This window comes from Cynocephalus volans, chromosome 10 (genome assembly GCF_027409185.1).
Source record: "Cynocephalus volans isolate mCynVol1 chromosome 10, mCynVol1.pri, whole genome shotgun sequence".
Classification (NCBI taxonomy): Eukaryota; Metazoa; Chordata; class Mammalia; order Dermoptera; family Cynocephalidae; genus Cynocephalus; species Cynocephalus volans.
Window position 1 is genome coordinate 21,226,083 of NC_084469.1, and position 25,899 is coordinate 21,251,981.

The 25,899-nt window shown below is 42.7% G+C and overlaps 1 protein-coding gene across 4 annotated transcripts in view; it reads left to right on the forward strand.

Annotated features, from left to right (window-relative positions):
* The window catches only part of RFFL (ring finger and FYVE like domain containing E3 ubiquitin protein ligase), a 76,423-nt gene that overhangs the window by 39,207 nt on the left and 11,317 nt on the right, over positions 1 to 25,899 (forward strand). For all 4 annotated transcript variants that reach the window (XR_010024559.1, XM_063108979.1, XM_063108980.1 and 1 more), the window contains exons 2-6: positions 12,867 to 13,054; positions 18,795 to 19,205; positions 22,489 to 22,572; positions 23,497 to 23,707; positions 24,967 to 24,990. Coding sequence is in view for 3 of the 4 variants with exons in the window: in XM_063108979.1 (XP_062965049.1) it covers positions 12,875 to 13,054; positions 18,795 to 19,205; positions 22,489 to 22,572; positions 23,497 to 23,707; positions 24,967 to 24,990 (910 nt within the window). In the remaining variant the exon portion in view is untranslated. The remainder of the gene's footprint in view (positions 1 to 12,866; positions 13,055 to 18,794; positions 19,206 to 22,488; positions 22,573 to 23,496; positions 23,708 to 24,966; positions 24,991 to 25,899) is intronic.

Consider the following 25,899-nt stretch of genomic DNA (forward strand, 5'->3'; position numbering starts at 1 on the left):
AGAGAAGAGATGAAGAGCAAAAGCTCAGAGGAAGATGGACTGCAGTGTAGTCAGATTGATTTTTTTTTAAAAATAAAATCAGGAACACTTCTCTTATAGCCTACAGAGCATAGGCTTCAGGGTCTAAGTGACCTAGGTTCAAATCCTGGCTTTGCTACCCTCTAGCTGTGACTGTTATCAAGTTACTTAACTTCTTTGAACCTTGGTTTTCTTACCTGGAAATGGGAAGAACTAATCTACTTTGCCAGAATTCTGCGGATGAGGTAACATTAAGAGAAGAACGTAGCTCAGTGCCTGGCAGATAAGAAGCATGCTTGCAGTAGAGAATGGCTACTTTCTTTTTACTTCTAAAAATATGTGATTACTTATAATTATTTCAGAGAGGCTTAGCTAAGCTGTATTGATAGGCTTTTCACAGCATTTCCTTTCAAAGCCTTTGCAATTGTATTTTAATTGCTTTTTAAGGATAATATACGAGATGAAGCTAAACCCATTCTGTATTAATGATCCATAATGTGGGCTAAGTTTTTTAATGTACTTAATGGCATAGGTGCTTTCAACCATTCCAGGAATATATTAGTGACAGTAGGTTACCACCCTTGATAAACTGGAGATGATTCTGTAATGCTTGCTATCCAGCCATTTTCTGATTTGCAGTGTCAGAAAGGTACTTCTTTGGGGATAGGGGGCATTTTAATGAGGCATTTAAAAAAGATTTTTGTAAAGTGTTATATGATGGGTTCACCATAAGTGTGTTAATTCCAGAAGGTAGCAGTCAGTGCATCATGTAAAGCCTGTTGTTGCAGAACTACCTTGGTGCACAGAGCAGTTAATTAAAATCAGAACAGATTGGATGGAAACCTTGGGGACTTTACTGCCTTAGTTTCTGGTGGTTAGCAAGGTGGCTTTGGAGTTACATTGCAAATCAGTGCATCCCTTCTATTCCCCTCTCCTCTTCATGGGAAAGCCCATGACAACCACTGATCCACTTTAAATTATTTGCCCTGGGCATGTGAACAAGTGGAGAATTGTTTAAAATTACTTAGGAATCTACGATTTCATAGTGAGAAATCTCTTGCCTCTAACTATGACTATACCCAGCCCACCTGGGATAGGTCATTTATCTTACCCTGTTATTAACACTGTAATTTTCCTATTCAGCAGGGCTAAGTCTCCCAAGAAATACCAGCATACCTTCCAAGCTGACAAAATCCCACATGCTAGCTAGCTGTTCTTGCCTCATACCTGGGTTCTTTCAAAGGGAATAGTAAGTTTTTTTTGTTTACCTCCAGCCTTACATCTTTCTCAGCTTTAGGCAAAGTAGAACAGGAGAGGCTGGCAGGTTTCAAACAAGCACAGTGGGAGAGTAGCCAGAGACTGTTTTTGAGGATTAAATTGCGAAATCCATCTTTTCAGAAGAGAGTGAGGGGAGTTTGGGAATGAATTTTCAAGCCTTCAGTGAAGATTTGATAATTATGTTTCAAGATCAGAGGGAGGTTTGCAGATCAGAGAGTGAAGTTTTTCAAAAATATTACCATAAGAATTATTTACTGCTCTTCACAACTGGTTCCACTTTCAGTCCTTTAGTAACATAATCAGACATGATGTGTGTGTATCTATCCATTTAGGGGTGAGGGAAGAAAAAAAAATATTTCAAAGAGAAAAATGTTTTGTTCGTATGGCATTGTTACAATTACAAACTCTTTCCTTCTGCCCCCTTGAAATAATCCTGTATATAGTTGTTATTTAGGTTTTTAGGGCTTTTCTAGTTTGGCAGGAAAGTACTTTCAACTGACATTTGGAAATGTTTCTTTTTTGGTATTTAAATATCTGTCAAAAAGAGTAAAAGCCTAGCTGCTGACATTGGCGAACCTATTCTGTTAGACTGAGCAGGTCTAAGGTATTTTAGCACTGGAGACTCTTGCCACCTACCTTCCCTTCCCAATAATAATCCCTTTCTCCACCTACACATATTCCTAGGATAAGACTTCATTCTCCACCTGAACACAGAATGGCAAATTTCAAGTTGATGGCTTTTCTTTCAGAGATGTTCACAGGAGGTACTTAAGATTAGAAACAAAGTTGGGAGAATGAAAATAGTGTAGAGGAAGATTAGTTCTGACTCCCAGCTAAGGAAGAGCTTTCTTCCATCTTGTATCAAGTTGGCCAAGTTGAGCTATAGTGCATTTCTAGGCCTGAAGACCCCTCAGAGCAAGGACCTTAGTGAAACCACTTTTGGTATCCCTAGTGCCCACCACATAACTGATGCTTCCTGAGTGCTTGTTAAAGATTATGGATTTATTTTTTTATTTTATTTTTTATTTTTTTTAAAAGATGACCGGTAAGGGGATCTTAACACTTACTTGACTTGGTGTTGTCAGCACCATGCTTACCCAGTGAGCTAACCGGCCATCCCTATATGGGATCCGAACCCGTGGCCTTGGTGTTATCAGCACCACACTCTCCTGAGTGAGCCACAAGCCGGCTCTAGCTTGTGGATTTAAAAAATATACAGCTTTCCAGTTTTTTTCCTACTGATTGTACCCTGCATTTTGTGACAAAGCCCTTACCTCTCAGGAAAAAGGAAAAATTTACAACATGTAGATTCCTTGTGTGGAAGAACAATTTATTTTCTTGTGGCTAAATTTATCCCCCCTTTCCTTTCCTTTTTTTTTTTTTTTTTTTCTTCATTCTTTAACCTTTCTGTTGCTAATGCTATAAACTTATCTGTGGTCATATCTGCTTTCACCTCCCTTTCACTCTCTGGTGAAAGAGGTGACTTTCCTCCTGCCCAGGAGCAGTCCACCCCCTAATCTGATCACTTGATCACTTTTCTTTCTTCTCCTGGCCCTTGCTACTGTCATTTATTGCTGGCTTCCCCTCCTCTACAGTTTTAGTCTTTTGAGTTTTCTCTGCAGTCTGTGAATACGTCTACATTTATCCTAGTGATCATGGATCCTCTTTAGCAATTTTCTTCTCTCTTCCTTTCACAGTCAAGTTTCTTGAGAAGAATAATTTATCCTTGGAATCTTGTGAATTCTCACTTCTCATCCACTTTTTATTTTTTTATTTTTTTTATTTTTATTTTTTTTGTCTTTTTTGTGACCGGTAAGGGGATTGCAACCCTTGGCTTGGTGTTGCCCGCACCGGGCTCAGCCAATGAGCACACCGGCCATCCCTATATAGGATCCGAACCCGTGGCGGGAGCGCCGCTGCGCACCCAAGCGCCGCACTCTCCCGAGTGCGCCACGGGGCCAGCCCCTCATCCACTTTTTAACCTGTGTCATTAGTCAGCTTCTTTCTTCCTAAACTGCTCAGGCAAAGAGCACGCTCACACTTTGCTAAAACTAAGTCCATTGGGCATCTTGCATTCTTTGTTATATTCTGTTCTGAGTCATTTGACAGTGTTGATAATTTCTCTTGAAACTCAAAATTCTCTTCCAGTTCTCCCATTTCTGAGCATTCTTCTCCCTCTGTTCTGGTTGGCTTTTGCTCTGCTTGCCCTATAGATGTGGTATTTTCTCAAGGGTTTTCCCAGGCCCTCTTTTCTTCCAACCTGGACCATCTCATCAGTCTGCTTGCCCCACTCTGGCTTTATATATTTCCAGTAGGCCAAGTATGCCCAAACCTTTATCATCAGCCTGCAAATATATACACATACCTATCTGTACATCAGCATGTACCAACAACACAAAACTCATCATCTTAAGCACCCCCCGTTCTCCTCCACACACAGACACATGCCTCCTCCTGAGGGTTTTATCCCAGTAAATTACTCCACTGTCTATCCTGTGGTGTAATTCAGAGACTCTAGGATTTGTCCTAGACTCTTTTCTCTCCCCTTCCTCCCACCTCATTCAGTTAATTGACATTCTGTTAATTCTGTTGGAGATCTGTGTCCCTTTCTCTTATGCCCATATCTTCATATCTTGCCTCTACCACTGCAGCAACTTCCTGCTTCTAACCTGTCCTTGCTGATCTGTTATCCACACTGCTTAGTGCCATAAGTGCCCACTGTAACATGAAAAGAAGATCACAAAACCTGACTGCCTAAAACCCCCCAATTGTGTTCCGTTATGTGGAAGATAAAGCCTTGATTCCTCTTATTTATTTATTTATTTTTAAAATTTTATTTTGTCAATATACAATGTGGTTGATTATTGTGGCCCATTACCAAAACCTCCCTCCCTCCTCCTCCTCCTCCCTCCCACCCAACAATGTCCTTTCTGTTTGCTTGTCGTATCAACTTCAAGGAACTGTAGTTGTTACATCTTCTCCCCACCCCCGTTTTTTTTTTTGTGTGTGTGTGTGTGTGTGTGTGTGTATGAATTTATTTATTTATTTTTAGATCCCACCAATAAATGAGAATATGTGGTATTTCTCGTTCTGTGCCTGACTTGTTTCACTTAATATAATTCTCTCAAGGTCCATCCATGTTGTTGCAAATGGCAGTATTTCATTTGTTTTTACAGCTGAGTAGTATTCCATTGTGTAGATGTACCACATTTTCCGTATCCACTCATCTGATGATGGACATTTGGGCTGGTTCCAACTCTTGGCTATTGTAAAGAGTGCTGCGATGAACATTGGGGAACAGGTATACCTTCGACTTGATGATTTCCATTCCTCTGGGTATATTCCCAGTGGTGGGATAGCTGGGTCGTATGGTAGATCTATGTGCAATTGTTTGAGGAACCTCCATACCATTTTCCATAGAGGCTGCACCATTTTGCAGTCCCACCAACAATGTATGAGAGTTCCTTTTTCTCCGCAACCTTGCCAGCATTTATCGTTCATAGTCTTTTGGATTTTAGCCATCCTAACTGAGGTGAGATGGTATCTCAGTGTGGTTTTGATTTGCATTTCCTCGATGCTCAGTGATGTTGAGCATTTTTTCATATGTCTGTTGGCCATTTGTATATCTTCCTTAGAGAAATGCCTACTTAGCTCTTTTGCTCATTTTTTAATTGGGTTGCTTGTTTTTTTCTTGTAAAGTTGTTTGAGTTCCTTGTATATTCTGGATATTAATCCTTTGTCGGATGTATATTTTGCAAATATTTTCTCCCACTCTGTTGGTTGTCTTTTAACTCTGTTAATTGTTTCTTTTGCTGTGCAGAAGCTCTTTAGTTTGATATAATCCCATTTGTTCATTTTTCCTTTGGTTGCCTGTGCTTTTGGGGTCATATTCATGAAGTATGTGTCCAGTCCTATTTCCTGAAGTATTTCTCTGATTGCTCTGGCTAGTACTTCCAACACTATGTTGAATAGGAGTGGTGAGAGTGGGCATCGTTGTCTAGTTCCTGTTCTTAAAGGAAAAGCTTTCAGCTTTTCCCCATTCAGGATGATATTGGCAGTGGGTTTATCATATATGGCTTTAATTATGTTGAGATACTTTCCATCTATACCTAACTTATAGAGGGTCTTTGTCATGAATGAGTGTTCAATTTTATCAAATGCTTTTTCAGCATCTATAGAAATGATCATGTGGTCCTTGTGTTTGGTTTTATTAATATGGTGTATTACATTTATTGATTTGCATATGTTGAACCAACCTTGCATCCCTGGGATGAATCCCACTTGATCTTGGTGAATAATTTTACGTATGTGTTGCTGTATTCTGTTTGCTAGTATTTTATTGAGGATTTTCGCATCTATATTCATCAAGGATATCGGCCTGTAGTTTTCTTTTTCGGTTATATCTTTACCTGGTTTTGGTATCAGGATGATGTTTGCTTCATAGAATGAGTTTGGGAGATTTGCATCTGTTTCAATCTTTTGGAATAGTTTGTAAAGAATCGGTGTCAATTCCTCTTTGAATGGTTGGTAAAATTCTGCTGTGAATCCATCTGGTCCTGGGCTTTTCTTTGTTGGGAGCCTTCTGATAACAGCTTCAATCTCCTTTATTGTTATTGATCTGTTCAGATTTTCTACGTCTTCATGGCTCAGTTTTGGTAGCTTGTGTGTGTCCAGAAATTTATCCATTTCCTCCAGATTTTCAAATTTGTTGGCATATAGTTTTTTATAGTAGTCTCAAATGATTCCTTGTATTTCAGATGAATCAGTTGTAATATCGCCTTTTTCATTTCTAATTTTTGTTATTTGAATCTTCTCTCTTCTTTTTTTTGTTAGCCATGCTAATGGTTTGTCAATTTTATTTATCTTTTCAAAAAACCAACTTTTTGATTCATTGATCTTTTGTATTGTTTTTTGGGTTTCAATTTCATTAAGTTCTGTTCTGATCTTAATGATTTCTTTCCATTTGCTAACTTTGGGTTTGGATTGTTCTTGTTTTTCTAGTTCTTTAAGGTGAAGTGTTAGGTTGTTCACTTGCCATCTTTCCATTCTTAGGTGAGCATTTAATGCAATAAATTTCCCCCTTAATACTGCTTTTGCAGTATCCCATAGGTTTTGGTATGATGTATCATTATTTTCATTAGTTTCAATAAATTTTTTGATTTCCTGCTTGATTTCTTCTTGGACCCATATGTCATTAAGTAGAATGCTGTTTAATTTCCATGTGTTTGTGTAGTTTCCAGAATTTCGTTTGTTATTGATTTCTAATTTTAATCCATTGTGGTCTGAGAAAATACATGGGATAATTCCAATTTTTTTGAATTTGAGACTTGGTTTGTGACCTAATATATGATCTATCCTGGAGAATGATCTATGTGCTGATGAGAAGAATGAATATTCTGAGGTTGTTGGATGGAATGTTCTGTAGATATCTGCCAAATCCAATTGGTCTAGAGTATTGTTTAGATCTTGTGTTTCTCTACTGATTCTTTGCCTAGATGATCTGTCCAGTATTGACAGTGGGGTGTTCAGGTCCCCTGCTGTTATGGTATTAGTGTCTATTTCCTTCTTTAGGTCTAATAGAGTTTGTTTTATAAATCTGGCTGCTCCGACATTGGGTGTGTACATACATATGATTGTTATGCCTTCTTGATGGATCACTCCTTTTATCATTACGTAGTGTCCCTCATTGTCTCTCTTTATGGTTTTTAGTTTAAAGTCTATTTTGTCAGACATAAGAATAGCTACTCCAGCTCGTTTTTCTTTTCTGTTTGCATGGTAAATTTTTTTCCATCCTTTCACTCTTAGTCTATGTGAGTCTTTATGGGTGAGGTGGGTCTCTTGAAGGCAGCATATAGTTGGGTCCTCCTTTTTAATCCAGTCAGCCAGTCTGCGTCTTTTGATTGGGGGATTTAAGCGTTTTACATTAAGAGTTGTTATTGAAAAGTGTTGATTTATTCTAGCATTTTATTGATTATTGTTTGGTTGTCTTAGGTGTCTTTTGGTCCTTGCTTTCTGATTTACTGTTTGGTTTCTGTGTTTGTTGGTTCCTTAGGTTGTAGATAGCCTTTTTGTTTGTTTTCTCTTCATGAATGCCATTTCTGTTATACTAGTGGGTTTTGATTTTTCTTGGGTTTTTATGGCAGTGGTAGTTATTTTTCAAGAACCACACCCAGTACTCCCTTGAGAATTTCTTGTAAGGGTGGTCGTGTGGTGGTGAACTCCCACAGCTTTTGTTTGTCTGAGAAATATACTATTTGCCCTTCATTTCAGAAGGATAGCCTTGCAGGGTAGAGTATTCTTGGCTGGCAATCTCTGTCTTTTAGTATTTTGAATATATCATCCCATTCCTTTCTGGGTTTTAGGGTTTGTGATGAAAAGTTTGATGTTAGTCTGATTGGGACTCCCTTATAGGTGATTTGACGCTTCTCTCTTGCAGCTTTTAACATTCTCACTTTGTCTCTGAGTTTTGCCAATTTGACTATAACATGTCTTGGAGAAGACCTTTTCGGGTTGAATATGTTTGGAGATCGTTGAGCTTCCTGGATCTGAAGATCTGTGATTTTTCCTATACCTGGGAAGTTTTCTGCCACTATTTTGTTGAATATGTTTTTTTTTTTTTTTTTTTTTTTTTAAAAGATGACCGGTAAGGGGATCTTAACCCTTGACTTGGTGTTGTCAGCACCACGCTCACCCAGTGAGCAACCGGCCATCCCTATGTGGGATCCGAACCTGTGGCCTTGGTGTTATCAGCACCACACTCTCCCGAGTGAGCCACGGGTCGGCCCTGAATATGTTTTCAATGCAATCTCCTTTTTCCTCCCCTTCTGGAATACCCATGACTCGGATATTTGAGCGCTTAAGGTTGTCTGACATCTCTCTCAGATTTTCTTCAATGCTTTTGATTCTTTTTTCTTTTTTTTTTTTTGTCTGCTTGTGTTATTTCAAACAGCCCATCTTCAAGTTCAGAGGTTCTCTCTTCAACTTCCACAAGCCTGCTGGTTAAACTCTCCATTGTGTTTTTTATTTCGCTGAATAACTTCTTCAGTTTGGCAAGTTCTGCTACATTTTTTTTTTCAGGGCATTGATTTCCTTGTACATTTCCTCTTTCAGGTCCTGTATACTTTTCCTCGTTTCATCATGATGTCTAGCTGAGTTTTCTTGTATCTCATTCAGTTTCCTTAGAATTATCACTTGAAATTCCTTGTCAGTCATTTCAAGGGCTTCTTGTTCTATAGGATCTAGAGCTTGAGAGTTATTATCCTTTGGTGGTGTACTTTCTTGATTTTTCGTATTTCTGGTATCTTTTCTTTGATGTTTATTCATTGTGGCAGGGGGTTTCACGGTCCACAGGTTTGACACTATTGACTGACTAAGATGTTGCTGTGGTTGCCAATTTGGTATGGCTACCTCAGTGACTGCTCAGTTGGCCACTAGTGCCTTGCGTGTGTGGTTGCCTCGGGTCTTGGGCCCCTCTGGGGAGCCATCTCTCTGGTCAGCTTGGACTCTGCGATGCTGCTGGATCATGGGGCGGTACTGCAAGGTGTGTGTTCTCTGCTGAGCTTCCACCTCCCGTGCTGGACTTCTCCCTGTACCGTGTGCTCTGGCCCGGGCTGCTGGATGCGCCGAGGCACCGCAGAGTGTGTGGTCCCTGCAGAGCTTCCCCTTCCCCTGCAGGATGTCTCCCTGCTCTCTGCACCCTAGGCTGGGCTTAGGATGGAGCTGGGTGGCAGTGGTGGAGCCTACTCGCACGGCGGCAGCCCCCCCACAGGGTGTGTGGACTCTACAGAGCTTCTAATTCCCTTGCTGGACGTCTCTGTGCTCCGTACGCATTGGGCAGGGCTGCTGGATCGCGTGGCAGCAGTGTGGTCCCCGTGGAGTTCCCGCCTCCCCTGCCGGACGTCTCCCTTCTCCTAGCGCACTAGGCCAGGCTGGGAATGGAGCCAGGTGCCTGCCGTGATGCCTACCTGCTGGATCACACAGTGGCGGCCCCACAGGGTGTGTGGTTTCTGCGGAGCCTCCATCTCCCCTGCCGGATGTCTCCCCACTCTGTGCACACTGGGCTGGGTGGGAATGGAGCCCGGTGGAGGTGGTGAAGCCTATCTGCCGGATCATGCGACGGCGGCCCCGCAGGGCATGTGGTCTCCGAGGAGCTTCTGCCTCTCCCGCAGGACGTCTCCCTGTTCCATATGTACTTGATGTTATGTTTTTATAGTTTAAATCGGTTGATTTATGGGAGAGAGTGACCCTAGGGACTGTGTATTCCTCCATCTTGACCGGAAGTCCTCCACTGATTTCTTAAAGAACAACAGATTCTGGGACAGCTGCATCTGGCATGGACCTCAGACTACTTCTACTCATGGCAGAAAGTGGCAGGCAGCCGGCGGGTACAAGCAGATCCTAAAGCCTTGATTCCTTACCTTGGATTACAGGGTTTTCTGTGGCTCCTTGTCTACTTGTTGTACCCTCATCTACCCCTACCCCTACCCCTGACCCAACCAAGCACTTTGTAGTTTCTTTAATGACTTGGTGCATGCTATTTTTTTCGTTTGTTTTTGTTTTTTGAAAACTCCTTCTATACTTGACTTTCTGGTAAATTCCCTCTTACTCCCACATCAAGATAGGATGTGTGGCACTCCATTTGAGAAGTTCTCTGGTCACCCCTCTGTCCCTATGGAGCTTATCATTTCCATCTTTGTAGCCCTCCGTCCCCCATCCACATACACTGTACAAATTTCCATTAAAGCACTGATCACCCTGAAATCAATTTTTGGTTTTACATTTCTAGTTCCCCTACTAGACCATGAACTTGCTGGGGGTAGGCACTTTACCCTCCTCACCTAGCACTGGAAATGGCAGGGCACTGGCTTCAATAAAGGTTGCGTGAATGTATGAATGAGAAATTTTAACAGAAATTAGTGAATCACCTATAGCCTTGTCCCCTTTGCGGGGACAAGCCCAGGAAGCGAGATGTGGTAAAATCTCTAGGTTTACTTTCTACCTTTGCCTTCCCAGAGAAATAGTAGTTAAAGGCATTTTTATAATGCTAATAGCAATAACTAATATTTGTTTAGTGCTTTATTGCCTGTAGAATGTTCAGATGAGAAAAATGAAGTACCGAATGGATATGAGTTGTTAGAGGTAGATAATAGAACCCATAACTAGTAGAGCAGGACTCAGGACCCAAGCCTTTGCCTCCAAATCCTAAGTTCTTTTTATTATTACACCCTGTCTCAGATGCATCCATCAACATGTGATTTAAAGAATTACAAAATTCATTTTTCAGAGGGCTACCAGTCCTGTTTTCCCCATTCTCTTGCCAGAAAAGAACTCATTTACTCCATAATACACACACTGTGTGAAGAATTCTTTATTTCATTATTCCACATGAACTACTAATTGCAAGTAAGGCAAATTAGGTCCCTGTCTTCTGGGAATTTAGAGCCTTCAGACAAGTAATACCGAGTCAGAGACAAATGATTTTAATGTGCCAGAAATTGAAAGAATGTTTGGTTAGTTAAGATTTAAATATTGTATATGATTTATTCATTCACTAGTCCTTGTTGAGCCACCTGTCTAACCAGGCACTGTAAGACTGTCACATTCCCTGTTCTCATGGGCATCACAGGCAAGTGAGGGAGACAGGTGTTAATCAGAGATGCCTACAGAAGAGAATGAATTATATCACAGGTGCATTGGAGGCAGTGTTGGAAAGCCAAGAAGGCCCTAGAGAAGTCAAGAGGCCTAAAGTTATAACATGTATGACCCAGGAAGTTACTTCCCCTTGCTGGGCCTTATTCTTTTCTTCCGTAAAATGAAGATGGACCATTGGCCTCTTAGTTCTGTTAAGCTTACCATGTCTTTGAGCTACGAAAATGTCTTTGTTTGAACAATGAGTCACAAGACAGAGCAGACCATTCTTTTGTGTGAACTGATTATTGAATGATAATGCCAAATGTTGCATTTATTATCTCTGTAAGCAAAGCTTTCGGTCTCAAAATGTCCATATTGACTGCCTTAGTTCATTGAGAAAAACATACTCATACATCACAGCAATGCTCAGCATTTTAGTGGACCCTGTTACAATCTTCAGATTATTCTGACATTTGAGAAACTGGATCTTCTTTGTTCTGTGATCATAAAAATCATCAATCTCCTTGTTTGCCATACCTGTATTTGATATGTAAAATGGAAATAATAATCCAAACTTCTTAATAAACCCGGAGGCACTGGTTCAGCAAGGAAGCAACTATTTGATGAACATCTGCTATGCGTACAGCACTGCTAGGGTACATACAGCACAGACATGAATAAGAAGTAGTCCCTGCCCTAGAGGAATTTATGCCTTAGTCGTAGAAAAGAAAGGGTAAACGTATCTGTGCAAGAAGCTGTTAAAGGTGCTGTGATAGAAGTCTATCTGGGATTGGGAGTACAAATGTAAGAGTAGTTAGTTCTGCTGGCTGGAGGGAGGGAAATCAAGGGGCAGTGTGATATACGGAAAGGACGTTAGGCTTGGAGTTGGAGACCTGGGTTTTTATTTATTTATTTTATTTTATTATTATTATTTTTTAAAAGCTGACCAGTAAGGGGATCTTAACCCCTGACTTGGTGCTGTCAGCACCACGCTCAGCCAGTGAGCGAAGCGGCCGTAGCTATATGGGATCCGAACCCATGGCCTTGGTGTTATCAGCACCACACTCTCCCAAGTGAGCCACAGGCCGGCCCAAGACCTGGGTTTTTAGAATATCAACTATACAAAGATACTTCAAAAATGTGGGAAAATGGAATGAAAAGATAATATGAGGCTGGCCAGGTTAACTCAGTTGGGTAGAGCACAGTGTTATAACAACAAGGTTGTGGGTACAGATCCCACACTGGCCAGCTGCAAAAAAAATAAGATGAGTCTTTTGATGAACTCTTTGAAGGCCCCTATTTATTAGTATATATTTGACTTCTTTGAGCCTGGGTTGCCTCATCTATATAAAAGAACTAGTAGTACGTCCTTCCCATGGTCAGTGTTAGTGTGTGGAATTGTGTGTGTGTGTGTGTGTGTGTGTGTGTGTGTGTGTGTGTGTGTGTGTGTGTGTGTGTGTGTGTGTGTGTATGATAAAGTTCTATCTGAGCTCTAGGGACAAGGCCATGTTCTTGAATAATTTGAGCATTAAGCCAATTGTAATTGCAAAGGTAAGAAAAGATTTTATTTGAAGTTAGAGTTCAGATTAAATACAATCAGGGATGAGCAATCTTTCAAAGGTAGCATGCCAACTAGGTGCCCATCTTGTCCTGGAAGATCAGGTGTCTGTATTCACCTCTTATGTGGAATAGCAGCTGTGGTGGTAGAGGAAGTGGCAAGAAATCTGTGGTCCCTGAAAACATGTCCTTCCGTCGACTCTAGTGGCAGGTGTGGATTGAGTATCCTTGCTCACCTGTGCTCTTGGGGATGGAAAGGGCAGTAGAGGTGTGTCTTGTTATTATTTCCTTAATTATATTTTATTTAATTAATTAACTTTTATTGATAGAGGTGTATTAACTCTGACCTTTTTCCCCTTCCTCCCTTGCAACCTCCCTTGCAGACTTTATCATGTGGGCAACCTGCTGCAACTGGTTCTGCCTGGATGGACAGCCTGAGGAGGTCCCACCACCCCAGGGAGCCAGGACGCAAGCCTATTCCAACCCTGGGTACAGCTCCTTCCCTTCTCCAACAGGCTCAGAACCGAGCTGCAAGGCCTGTGGGGCCCACTTTGCAAACACGGCCAGGAAGGTAAGTGCTAGGGCCGGCCTGTGGCTCACTTGGGAGAGTGGTGCTGACAACACCAGGGCCATGGGTTCGGATCCCTATATAGGGATGGCCAGTTAGCTCACTTGGAGAGCATGGTGCTGACAACACCAAGTCAAGGGTTAAGATCCCCTTACCGGTCATCTATTTTATTTAAAAAAAAAAAAGGAAGGTAAATGCTGACTTCTTAACCTGCTCTGCCGCTTTAATCTCAGGACCCCGGGCAAGCCCACTGACCCCTCTGAGAGTGCTTGCCACCTTGCCTCATCTGTGCAACGCTGGTGACTCAGATCTGTCCCTTCACAAAAATGTTTGAGAAAAACTGGGCTGGCCCGTGGCTCACTCGGGAGAGTGTGGTGCTGATAACACCAAGGCCACGGATTCGGATCCTATATAGGGATGGCTGGTTAGCTCACTGGCTGAGCGTGGTGCTGACAACACCAAGCCAAGGGTTGAGATCCCCTTACCAGTCATCTATTAAAAAAAAAAAAAAAAAAGTTTGAGAAAAACCAAACAAAAGCAAAGCATCTCAGTGTACATTTGGAACCAACAGACCTGAATTGTTTTCAGCTTTGCCTCTTACTAGCTGTATGACTTAACCTCTCTTGAGATTCAGTATCCCCATCTATAAAATGGGGATAATAGTAGTACCCATCTCCCAGTGTTGTGAGAATAAAATGAGATAAGCCATGAAGGGTGCCCAGCATGATGCGTGGAACATAGTAGACACTCAGGGATTATTTCCTTCATTATTTATTTTATTAGTTATTTCCTTCATTAGCCACCATCATGGAAGGCCTGACTGTAGATTAATTTATACTTTTTATTGAAAACAATATCAAGGATGCCTCAGGTGCATCAAGACCCTAACAGACAAAGACTGGAGCTTATTTACTATTGTGGATTTCATTTGAAATGCTTGGGATCTGTGCTTCCCAGATTAGCGAGCAGGAAGTAAAATTATTGGCTGGGTAATGGTGTGTGGGTGTGGGCCATCCCTTAGCCAGTGCCCAGAGGTTCCTATGGCCAAGCATGATGAGCAGAAGGTGAAACCCTGACCTGGTTAAAGAACTCCTGCTTTCTACATTCTCCTGCAGAATTAGAGGTTTGCAGCCCAGAATGGGCAATAGGATGTAATGTTAAAGTGGTAATAATGGGAAATTTGAGAGGAAATACTTTTTAAACCATCTGCTAAAGTAAGGGGCTGTTTTAAGGAATTTAGATTTTTTTGTTTCCTATAATCCTCACAATAACTATGAGAATAGGTTTTGGAATCCCCCAATCCCATTTTACATATAAGAAACTAAGACTTAGAGTTTAGAATTGGAAATGAAAACTGTGTGTTCCAAGTTCTTGACAAATAGCATATGAGATGTGAAAATACGCATTATTTTGCCTCTATTTAAGTAGCACCACAAGATCACATAATTATTAAATGGCAGAGCTGGGATTCAAACCCAGGTCCTTGATTCCAAAGCCACTCAGAAGACATTTGGTGTGACTAGCTGAAGATGACAGGTCATAGGCGTGAGTGCCCAGGAGAATGGCAATGATTAAAATAAGGGACTTTTTCTATTTATTGGAAAATAAATTATTGGACATCTGTGTTGCTTTGCGTTGCTTCGCCTCCCATGGATTTGTTACCTCACTTCCTCTGGGTGACAGAGATGCAAAGGATTACTCAAAGCCCATCTCTACTGAGCAGTGAGAGGCCTCGAAGTGGTTAATCCCCCGCTGGAACCCTCAAGAGAGAGGCATTTCTTCCTTGGGAAATTAACGCTGAATTGGGGTTCTCTTCCTGCATTTATTTTCCAGACCAGGAAGTTACAGGAAGAGAACAAAGGTGGGGTTATAGTTTAACACTATAGGCTGGTAACTTTCAGTGAAACAAGCCAGATGACATTCCAGTCAGGCAATTAAGTGGTCCTATCAACAACAGTGTGATCTTAGTAAACATTCCTTCTTAACAGTAATTTCTCAGTAACTTTACATGACAATCAGTAACTAGTCTGTCCTTTGAGCCAGCAACCTGCTGTGCCACAATCTTTAATCTTGCAACAGAGACATAGCCTGAGGAAAATTTCCTGTCCTTGCAAGGTCAATATTTGAAACTGCAAGGCTTTGGAAAACCAGGCCCTGTGAAGTACATATGCTTTTTAGTATATTCCACATATCCGCTGTGTGTCAGCATTGCCTGGGCTAAGGAGGCAGAGATGAGGAAGGTCACCCCTGCTTAACAGGAGAGAGCTTGTGTCAGACAGGGAGGCAGGGGATGTATGCCCTACAATGACACAAGAAGAAAATGTCTGTAGCAAGAAGAGCTTTTGTGGGGGGAGGGGAAAGTCCAATTTGTATGGTAAAAGATGGTTATTGGTACAGTATTTTCTTGCTTACAAAGTATGAATGTTGTGCAATTCACAATGAATTTCATGAATGTTAAGAATGTTTTCTCGTATGAGAATTTTTCATTTGTAATTTTATTTCATACTTAAGTGGATCAGCATTCTTATCTTAAGGGTTTGACATTTAACAGACAAAGGCTTTTAAAATGTCCTTTGTAGAAGTGGTTAACTGAAATGATTACATGGATTCAGGTGTCTTTCTTTTTTTTTTCCCATTATGGTCAGTATTTTCTGAATGCTCATTTGGTGCAAAGCACAGATAACATTAAGGACTTCATAGAGAGAACATAGTAAGATGTGTCCCCTGAATTCCCTGAGTTTCCAGTCTTAGAAATGGCTGGCACAATTTTGCCACAAGCCAAATATTGCATCTGTATTGGTAATACCTAACTGTGGTTTAGCAGCAGCCCTGACAATTTTGGAGGAAGTTTGGCACCAGGCCTCTTTAGTTGGACCAGTTGGAGGAGGAGGAGGAGTTTGTGCTTGGAAACAGGAAAGTGATACTCAAATCTCAGAGGGGAAAGAGAGGAGTGGTTCTTGGGTACTGGCAAGAGCTCAGTCATGAGGCAAAGGAGAAAAGGCATAAAAGGTGATGGTGTTACATTTTCACAAGTGTCCACCTTATGCTAAGGTTTTATGTACATTATCATGTAATACTTTCAATCATCCTTAGACTGGTAGGGTGAGAAAGTGTGCCTGACCAGTGCCAGAGAATATGGGTTGGGAGGGGGAGGGGAAGGGAAGGGCTTATTGGCAAAGGGGAAGCAAGCAAAGCACCCCACGAGGCAGAAGCTGGATGTTTGAGTGCACTCTGGGCATTTCTGCACACACATTCCTTCCACCAATTCATCTTTCATGCCCCTGGTTGCTCAGTTGGTCTGAACCATTTGCTAGAATTTATATGTGTTTCCTTTGCTAACTCTGCCCACATTTGTTGACAGTCCTTTTTTCCTTTCCCTTTGTTCTTTCCTGCCACTGCACCCTGGGATTTTGGCTTTGAGCGCTATCCTCCTCCTTTAGGGTGTGTTTCAGATGCTGGCTTACTTCAGAGTCCCCAGTGAGCAGTGGGTATGTGGAAGCTGGGTTGCTACCTTTGCATTCTGATCTTGCATCCAACAAGCCACATACATTTGAAGAAAGAATAGAGTTGCTTGGGTCTGGCTGATTGAGCAACACAGGCTTTATAATTGTGTCAAGGTAGGTCTTGTCAAACTGCATTGACTTAAGCAGTGTTCCATGTCAGGAGCATAGCTTTGACATTGAAGCCTCTTCACTATCAGTCATCCTAAAGACATTTCATTTCCCAATAAAAGCTTTAGATATGAAGGAACCCCAAATCCCCCAAAACATCCATTTTTTCCACCTATGTGGCTTCCGGTCCTGGAACTGTTACAGTGCGAGCCCAGCCGCGCATCCTTTTAACTCAGTCTCTGAACAGTTTATTGTCTGGTTATAAAAAATAAGGGAGCTTGATAGGTGTGTCTTCGCAATGCCTTCTAAGTCTTAATAGCTGAAACTGTATGGTAAACTTCATGTCCTTTCTTTTTTTAAAAAAGATGGGGATCTTAACCCTTGACTTGGTGTTGTCAGCACCATGCTCACCCAGTGAGCTAACCGGCCATCCCTATATGGGATCCGAACCCGTAGTCTTGGTGTTATCAGGACCACACTCTCCCGAGTGAGCCACGGGCCGGCCCTATGTCCTTTCCCTTTACTATATGAATGACACTTAGGCAAAAACTGTAACTATCTTAACTGTGCAGACTTTTACTTTAGCCCCACACAAGAGTGTCTGTGATCTCAACTATGAGAATCTAAGTCTCTAGGGCATTCTTTTTTAGCTTGAACAGCTTTCTATATTTAGAAAAGAAGGAGCAGAAATAGTTAGGTTAATACTTAAGTCACCACAGGATGAAAAGTTTTTAACTTCTTTAAAGGATTAGTGAGGTTGCCCTCGAGGATGATCCCATTCAGCTCAGGAATTACCTCTCTTGCGGGAGTGTGACCTGCTCTTGACTGGAACAGAGTAGCCAGATGTCATTGTGTTCGCTCAGCCTGGGGGGTGAGAGGCTGAGGATTTTCTCCCCATGGGTTGAGCAAGCCTTGGTGTGTTGTTTGTGATTGTGGGAGTAGCTGCTGCCAGGCAGTACCAGCTTGCTTGTCAGCCAGTCTTGTCGCCTGAGACACTGCACTTTCACAGATGAGAACACCCTATTGTCCAGAGAGCCTACTGTAGCTGTCTAAATATTTGTCTTGGATATGGTCTTCTGTACCACTGAATTCCCAGCACTCCAAGTGCGCCTTCCTGGAGTAGAGGAGCCTGGCACCAGCCTTTGGATGTGGCTCTGGGATGGGAATTTGGAGATGGAAAGCTGGACCCTTGACTCAGTACTGCTGTATGCTTGAACGGGACTGAGCTAGGCAGCATGGCCCTCAGGAAAGAGCAGGATCGTGGGCATTAGACTTGGACAGGCCTTGGGTGTGCATCCCAGCTCGCTGTTGACTGCCTGACCTTGAGTACAATACTTGATCTCTCCAAGCCTGTTTTGTCTGTGGATTACGGAAGAACACTAATACCTACTTTGCAGGGTTGCTTTGAGAATTAAATGACAAGCTAGGTATAGCTCTAGCACACAGTAACACCTCAATAAATTTAATTAATACTAATATTAATAGTAACAACCACCACCATAACTTTCATCCATTTGCTTTCTTGCCTCAGCAGTAAAGCAGAAAGAATTATAGTTTAGGGTTTGTATCTTGGCTCTCACCATTAGCTAGTAGTTCTTAGCAGTAATAATTAAAAACAGCTAACACTTATTGAGGACTCATTATGTGTCAGATATGCTTTTGTCTCTTAATCTTTACAACAACCCTATGAGGTAGATACTATTATCACCCCATTTTACAGATGTGAAAACTGAGCACCACAGAGGCTAAGTTACATGCTTAAGGTGACACTGAAAGAAATGGGGAAGGGAGACTTAATAAGAGTACAGAGCCTTTGATTCTGAAGCTGGTAGTCTTAAGTAATAGCCTCAGGTTCTCTGTCAGTAAAATAAAGTAAGCCTCAAATGAAATAATAAATGTAGTATCCTGTACATGGATAGAGAAATACATTACAGGAGGGCTGCTGCCTCAGACTGGCTTTTAATCTAAAATCTACAAAGTAGCTTTCATCCGTAGATATGAGATAGCTTAGTAAAAGTAAGAGTGGCTGAAAAAAGATCTTGCTAGGCTTGGCAGCCTGAAGCTCTCATCTCGCTCTCTCTGTCTTGTTCTCTCAATCTGATGTGGTTTCCTCTGCCTCTTGCTCTAAGCAGCAGACCTGCCTGGACTGTAAGAAAAATTTCTGCATGACCTGTTCGACCCAAGTGGGGAATGGGCCCCGCCTCTGCCTTCTCTGCCAACGGTTCCGAGCCACAGCCTTTCAGCGGGAGGAGCTCATGAAGATGAAGGTGAAGGACCTGAGGGACTATCTCAGCCTCCATGACATCTCTACCGAAATGTGCCGGGAGAAAGAAGAGCTGGTGTTCTTGGTGCTTGGCCAGCAGCCTGTAATCTCCCAGGAGGGCAGGACTCATGCCCCCACCTTTTCCCCAGACTTCCCTGAGCAGCAGGTCTTCCTGACCCAGCCTCACACCAGCACAGTACTTCCTACCTCACCCAATCTCACTCCTTCACCTGCACAAGCCACCTCTGTTCCTCCAGCCCAGGCTCAGGAAAACCAGCAGGTATGGGCCCCTTCGCAGTGTCTGGTAATCTGCACCAGTTTGAGGGTTCATTTTCCTTTCCTGCCTGCTTTGTGGGAATGAGGTATGAGGTTAAGTGTCTTGATTATTTGAAGTTTTTCTGTCTTTGATGCAGTAAGTGATGTTTTCTGGACATCAGACTCACGTTTTGGGTTTTTCAGAGATATGCATGCTGTCAGGTTTTTTGTTTTTTGGTTTTCTTTAATACATATATATCCCAGTTAGACGTTTTGAAAAAATTCATTGTTCCAGAAATATTTTGAGAAAACTCACCATTAACTCTCCAAATGTAGTTATGTTCAAATTTGCCCTCTGACTTACCTTCGTTGTGGTCTTCCTTAGCTGGATTGGGAACTTGATTAATAACCATCACAAGGTATATAGGAAAAAAAAGGAATATTTGGAGGGAAGGGAGAGTGGGGAAACACTGTGACGAGGACACTGCTTTTCTTACTGGTCACCGTTTGGGAGGGGGAGTAGTCGTCATACCACTGTATTGTAAGCTGCTTTGTCATTATCCCAGTGGGGCCTGGAAATGATAAGAGCAGCATTTTGAATTATGAACTAGGCATGGTGAGCACAGAAATGAGTAATACACTGTCTTTGTCCTCAAAAAACCCCTGGAAGAGGGAAGGTAGACACATAGAACAACCATTGGATTAGAGTGAGGCCAGTGGGTTTAACCATTGTGTAAGGAGTAGTGGTGTCACACAGGTCTACGTAAGTGCCTTAGTGACTCTGTTATTATGCTTTGGACAATAGTGGGACGATTAGGGGCTAGAAGATCCGGTTTCCATATTCATTTTTGTCACTGACTCCTTGGTCACCCTGGGTAAACTTTGAGCTGACAACAATGAAATGGGTTTGGTAATTCAGACCACTTTTGATCTTGCTAGGATGCTGGAAGGCTTGAATAGGGTGATATCATGTCTAAAGAGCTTTGAGGTACTTAGAGCTGTCTAGTGCTAGTGTTATCAGTTCCCACACATGATGTGGATGGCTCCTGCCTCTCGTTTATGATCACCTCCTTTGCCAGGACTGGGCCCCCTGATTCAGCTCTTGATGAGCACTGAGGCATAAAGGCCAATGTGATAGCATAATTTTACTGCAGTAAAATCATTTAACTCCCCTGCTGGCTTGAGCATGTTTTTCTCCCCAGCTAGACTTTAACTCTTTCCTAAGCTCTGGCTTTCAGTCTGCCAAGCAAGTTTTACTTCCTGCTATGCATTTCTCCCTGTGCTTGGTTTTTGGAGCACTCCTCTCTATTTATGGGGGAGACAGAAGAGGAATTTAAGGGATTGTTTTTCCCTAAAGAATGTTTGGGTGGGTTTTTTAATGAAAGACTATAAGCTTCCTGTCATTAACCAGAAATTTCCAGATCACACCTGTAGTCACACTGCATACCAGATCTTATTGGGTACTTTTCCTCTGAGGTTTTTAGAAGGCCTTAGTATCAGCTCACATTCCCAGTTCTGGTGAGATCTGCAATTTCCAAACAGGAAAAACAGGCATGGGGAAGTTACATAATTTGTGAACTTGTCAATAGCCTTGTACAGGTCATGTTGCACAAATGAGCTGCACATAGAATGCAAATCTCCTCAATACGTAGCTCCACCAGGGTTCTTTCTTTTACCTTTAATGCCCTAGCAATAGTTGCTAGGGAAGAAAGTATGTACAGTAAGCAAAGTCATGGACTGATTCTAGTTGTAGATTTTGATTTAGCCAGTGGGCAAACTGGAAAGACAAGCACATGTTTGCAGCATGAGGTCCAGTTTCTCTTTCTAGGAAACAAGGGATATATAAAAGCTGTCTACTTAAGAACAGGTTAGGCTCTGGAAGATTCAAGGTTGACGCTGTCCAAGAAGCCAATGGGCACCACATCTACATATAGATAATAGAAAACTAGAGGCGTTGATGAAGAGTTGTTTTGGATGCATCTCCTATACATGGGTGCTCTGTGTGCGATCTTGTCAGCACTTGGCATTTTATTGTCGTTATTTTTACTTTTCATTTCCATTGTAGTTGTTTGCCTCTTCTTGATTAGCTCCATATTATGCATCCTAATCTGGGATGAGTGGCTGGGGCCAGGGCATGACTTTGGCTTCCCGGGTTGCTCCCAGGGTCTGGTAGAAAAGCCCTGTGAACTCAGCCACCTCTTTGCTGTGGGCTTACACCAGGCCCTTTGCCTGGAGGGAGCAGTGGGTGAAGAGGATCTAGTTAAGGGCTTTGTGGCTTAAATGGTGATAGAATTAGGAGGCTCACAGTTCTGATTACTCTTTGGCAAAACCTCCTAAAGGAATATCCAGAAGGAACCTCTTAAGATGTTAAAATTCTAAGCAGAAGGAAACTCCTTAAGCATAGGCATTTGTTGTAATACAGTCTGAGGCTAATAGATTCTTAGATGCATTAGAATGATGTTTGACAGAGTTTCGAGATAGCTCTTAGTTATAGTGTGCCCTACCGGTTGGAGGACATTTCTAGAATGTGGGAGCAGTGACTAGGCAGGAGAGAGGGACTAAGATAGTGAAGGTCTGGAAACTTTGTCTCATTTGGGTTAGATGAGGAAGTCAGGGAGGTTTAATGTGGAGGAGGAGAAGACATGATGTGAACAGTTCAGAAAAACCAGTGGGCATTGGTCTAGGGGGCAGAACCAGGAACAGTGGGTGGAAGTTATAGAGAGGCCAGTTTTGGATCACTGTCAAGAAAAAACTTGATGGCAGTTAGAGAGCAATCCAGCAGTGGAATGGACATAGTGATCTTCCCTTCACCTGGATCTTTCAAGCTGAGATTAAATTGACAGTGAGTGTAGCTGAGGCCATCCTGGTGGTGGGCAGAATTAATGCACTCTTGTCTGAGAGGGCAGCTTTTTTTTTTTTTTTTTTTTTTTTTTTAAAGATGACTGGTAAGGGGATCATAACCCTTGGCTTGGTGTGTTGTCAGCACCACGCTTAGCCAGCAAGCCAACCGGCCATCCCTATATAGGATCCGAACCTGTGGCCTTGGTGCCATCAGCACCGCACTCTCCCGAGTGAGCCACGGGCCGGCCCTAGAGAGGGCAGCTTTATGTCCATTGAAATCTGTTTGTATTGTTTCTCTGCTTGACAGTTAGTATTGGGGAGCAGGCTTTGTAATGGCTGTTGTGAGAGACTCCAGGTTTCTGGGGGAGATGGGAATACATTTTGGACATTGTGAACTAGAGAGGCCCATGCTATGCAAATCTCTGGGACATCTCTGTGGATATGATGACACCTTTCTCTTCCCACAGGCTAATGGCCGTGTGTCTCAGGACCAAGAAGAACCCATCTACCTAGAGAGCACAGCCAGAGCACCTGCTGAGGAGGAGACCCAGGTGGGCCTCTGCTCGGGTCTTGCCTTTGCTGTTTCACTGGTGTTCTTAGGATATTCTTAGAACCTTTTAGCAGACTCAGAGGTGATGACAGTCCTTCTGAAATTCTGCTTTCGGGGTGGGGTTTAGTGTTAGCATTCCAGATTAACCTTTGATTCTGTCAGTGTGTTATTAAGGAGTTGTGAGTGACAGTGGAGACTGCAAAGTCTCATAGCCCATTGTTTCCAGTCTCTCGACTTTCTAAGAGCTGCCAGAGGGCAGGTGCCTGGTGCTTTTGTGAAAGTTCTGTTCTTTTTTTCTGTTTCTAGCACACAATAGTCATTGTCAGGGGAGGGAGGTCAGGTAAGCAGTTCAGGCCTCAGCCAGCTGGGGGAAATCCATGGAGCTGTGGTTGAGGTTGTGTATAGAGGAGTGCTTGCCAGGGAAATCTGCCTCTTCAGTGGGCAAGCAGAGCTGTCTCCAGGGAAGAGAGAAAGGCCAGTACCATGCTTGGTGGTTTTGTGTGCTGCCACATTTAATCTTCACAGGAACCCTGTGTGGTAGGACTGCTCTCATTTATAGAGGTGCAGATAGGCTCAGAGAGGTAAGCAACTTGCTGGATATTATTTAGTATTAATCAGTGGAGGAATCAGGATTCAAAATTAGGGCCATATGACTCAAACCAGTGCTCCTTCTACTGTATCACACTGATTGGTTGGTTTTGTGGCTGGCTGCGCCTGAGCACAGAACTGTGGGTCAGGAATAGACAGAAGTCTATTTTGCAATGCAAAGTACCCTGCCAGGTACTCTTCCTGTCCATCTTCCTACTCTTCTTGAGGTCAGTTACCAAAAGTACGGTGTCATGAGTGCTCTGGAGTCCTTGGAGAGAGAACTTGAGGGGAGGTAAGAGCTGAGCCCACTGATCTGATCTCACCTTTGCTGTTGCAGTCTGTCGACTCAGAGGACAGCTTTGTCCCAGGCCGGAGGGCCTCTCTGTCTGACCTGACTGACCTGGAGGACATTGAAGGCCTGACGGTGCGGCAGCTGAAAGAGATCCTCGCTCGCAACTTCGTCAACTACAAGGGCTGCTGTGAGAAGTGGGAGCTGATGGAAAGGGTGACGCGGCTATACAAGGACCAGAAAGGACTCCAGCACCTGGGTGAGGGGCTGTCTGGGTGGCAGCTGCACAGAGCTCCAGAGTATTTGCTGTCACTCAAAAGCATGATGGCATCAACCTGACTCAATTTCCACACTTTCAGCCTTACATATTTGTTCCATCTACTAATAGCTGCCATTTATGGTTGAGTGCCAAGACTGGGTTAGGCATGTATATACTTACATAATCCTCATTATTAACATCATCCTTTTATTGTGGAGCCCAGATTTGAATTGAGGAGTTTCTGGCCTAAGTCCTTGGCCTTTCCCAACATATGCCACCCCCTCCATACTCAATACCTACTACCTCCAACAGTACTTATTCTAAACAGTTGGGGGATTAGGAAGCAAATCTTTCCACACATAGTGAGAGAATATATCTGTTCTGCTTGTACTTGGGCTTTTCCTTTTATTCATCTCCCAAAGCATTTTACATGGTGTCATTTTCAGGTGATGCCCAGAAAAATATCTGGGTCTGTGGTTAAATGAGCTTGGGAAAAAGTACTTTATATTATGTCATTGTTACTGATTCATGGTAGATATTTTAAAATTAAGGACAGAGAAGTCTTGCAGAAGAGAAATGTGTTTGGCTGTTTTGAACTTGGCATTTTCTGAAATTTTTTTACCAAAGAACCTTCACCTTCCCTCCTATATCCCTAACTGATTTATTTCCTCCAGATCGATATTTTGATTCCTTGTGTAATAGTGGCTGAGATCAGATTTCATGCTTTCTTCTCCTAGAAACTCAAATTAATCAGAATTAGGAGATGCTCGACTATTCACCTGATCACAGTCTGAGACCTACTCATGTAGTCTCCGCTTTGGGATTGTCTCAAGAGTCTCTATAGAGTTGTGAGGACCTGGGGAATAGAACAAATGATTCCACATGGGAACTTTATGCAGACTCCTGGCCGACTGAAATAGCCAGATTGTTCATTCATTTTTGACTTTAATGCTGGCTTCAAAAGCAATAGAAAAGGATATTGTGCATGTACAGTATCGTTTTACTTGGCTGTTTTGTTCACGCACACCAGTGGGATACCTTTTCTAAGAGTAGACCAGATGCACCAGCAGGAGCTTCATGTGAGTTCTCAGCATGTAGAGTGTATGAGGACAGCAAATAAATGTCTGTCTAGGCTCTTGGCAAGCCTGGTTCCCAGCAGGGAAGTGGTCAGAGTTCAGAAGCGACGTCAGAGTGGTGGGACACTTTCCTCATGCCATCACATCATCACATGTTCAGACATCTTTCTCTTTCCTTTTCAGTGTGTGGTGCTGAAAACCAAAACGGTATGTAGCTGTTTCTGTTTGGGAATGGGTTTCAGCTCTTAGTGCTTTTTTGTCTTTCCCTTCCTTCAACCCTAATCCCTGTTAATAGTCTAAGAATTCTGAGCATATTGGTTTCCAGGAGAGGGCGTGTGGGAAATTCACTGAGAACCAGGGCTTCTCAGCATCTTTAGAAATTCCCATTCTCCTCTCCCTGTGAAGGAAGCAGAGTGGTATCATACCTAGGGGCACACTTATTTGCACATCTCTGGGCTGCCAGAGCTCAGAAGCCAACATTTGTAAAATATTGAACAGAGAGTGGTGGCATGTGTCACACTCAATAATTCACTTTTCATATTCCTGGTGTTTTCACTCAGTTCTGGTCTGGGTGGGGAGGCTCTCTGCGTGTCCTTTAGGGAAATCACTCAGGATGTTTACCAGTTTCTGGTACCAACCAAAAAGGGTGGCGACCTGAGAGAGCCTCGTTTGTATAGTGCTGGGCAGTGGTTAGAGCTGCTCTGGAGGCAGGTCAGGGAAGGTGTCACATGGGGTGCTGTGTGGGCACAAGGAGCACATCGCACCTCAGCTGCTGTGCACCCACCTGTGTGTTAAAGACCACTGCTGAGCCTTCAGGTACCCCCAGAACACACTGCAGAACTCCTGATGATTCTGGGAACATTCTAAAATATGCTATACACTTTTGAAAGCCTCAAGGCTATATGGTTGTGAGCACCTTTATTTCTCATCAGACATCAAAGAGAGTAGAGCTTTTCTGTTTCCCAAAACCATTTGGGGTTCTAGAGCTACTCCCTCACCTGGTACCAAGATCAACCTAATCCACTTGGTGCTTTCTTTCTTTTTTTTTTAAAGATGACCGGTAAGGGGATCTTAACCCTTGACTTGGTGTTGTCAGCACCACGCTCACCCAGTGAG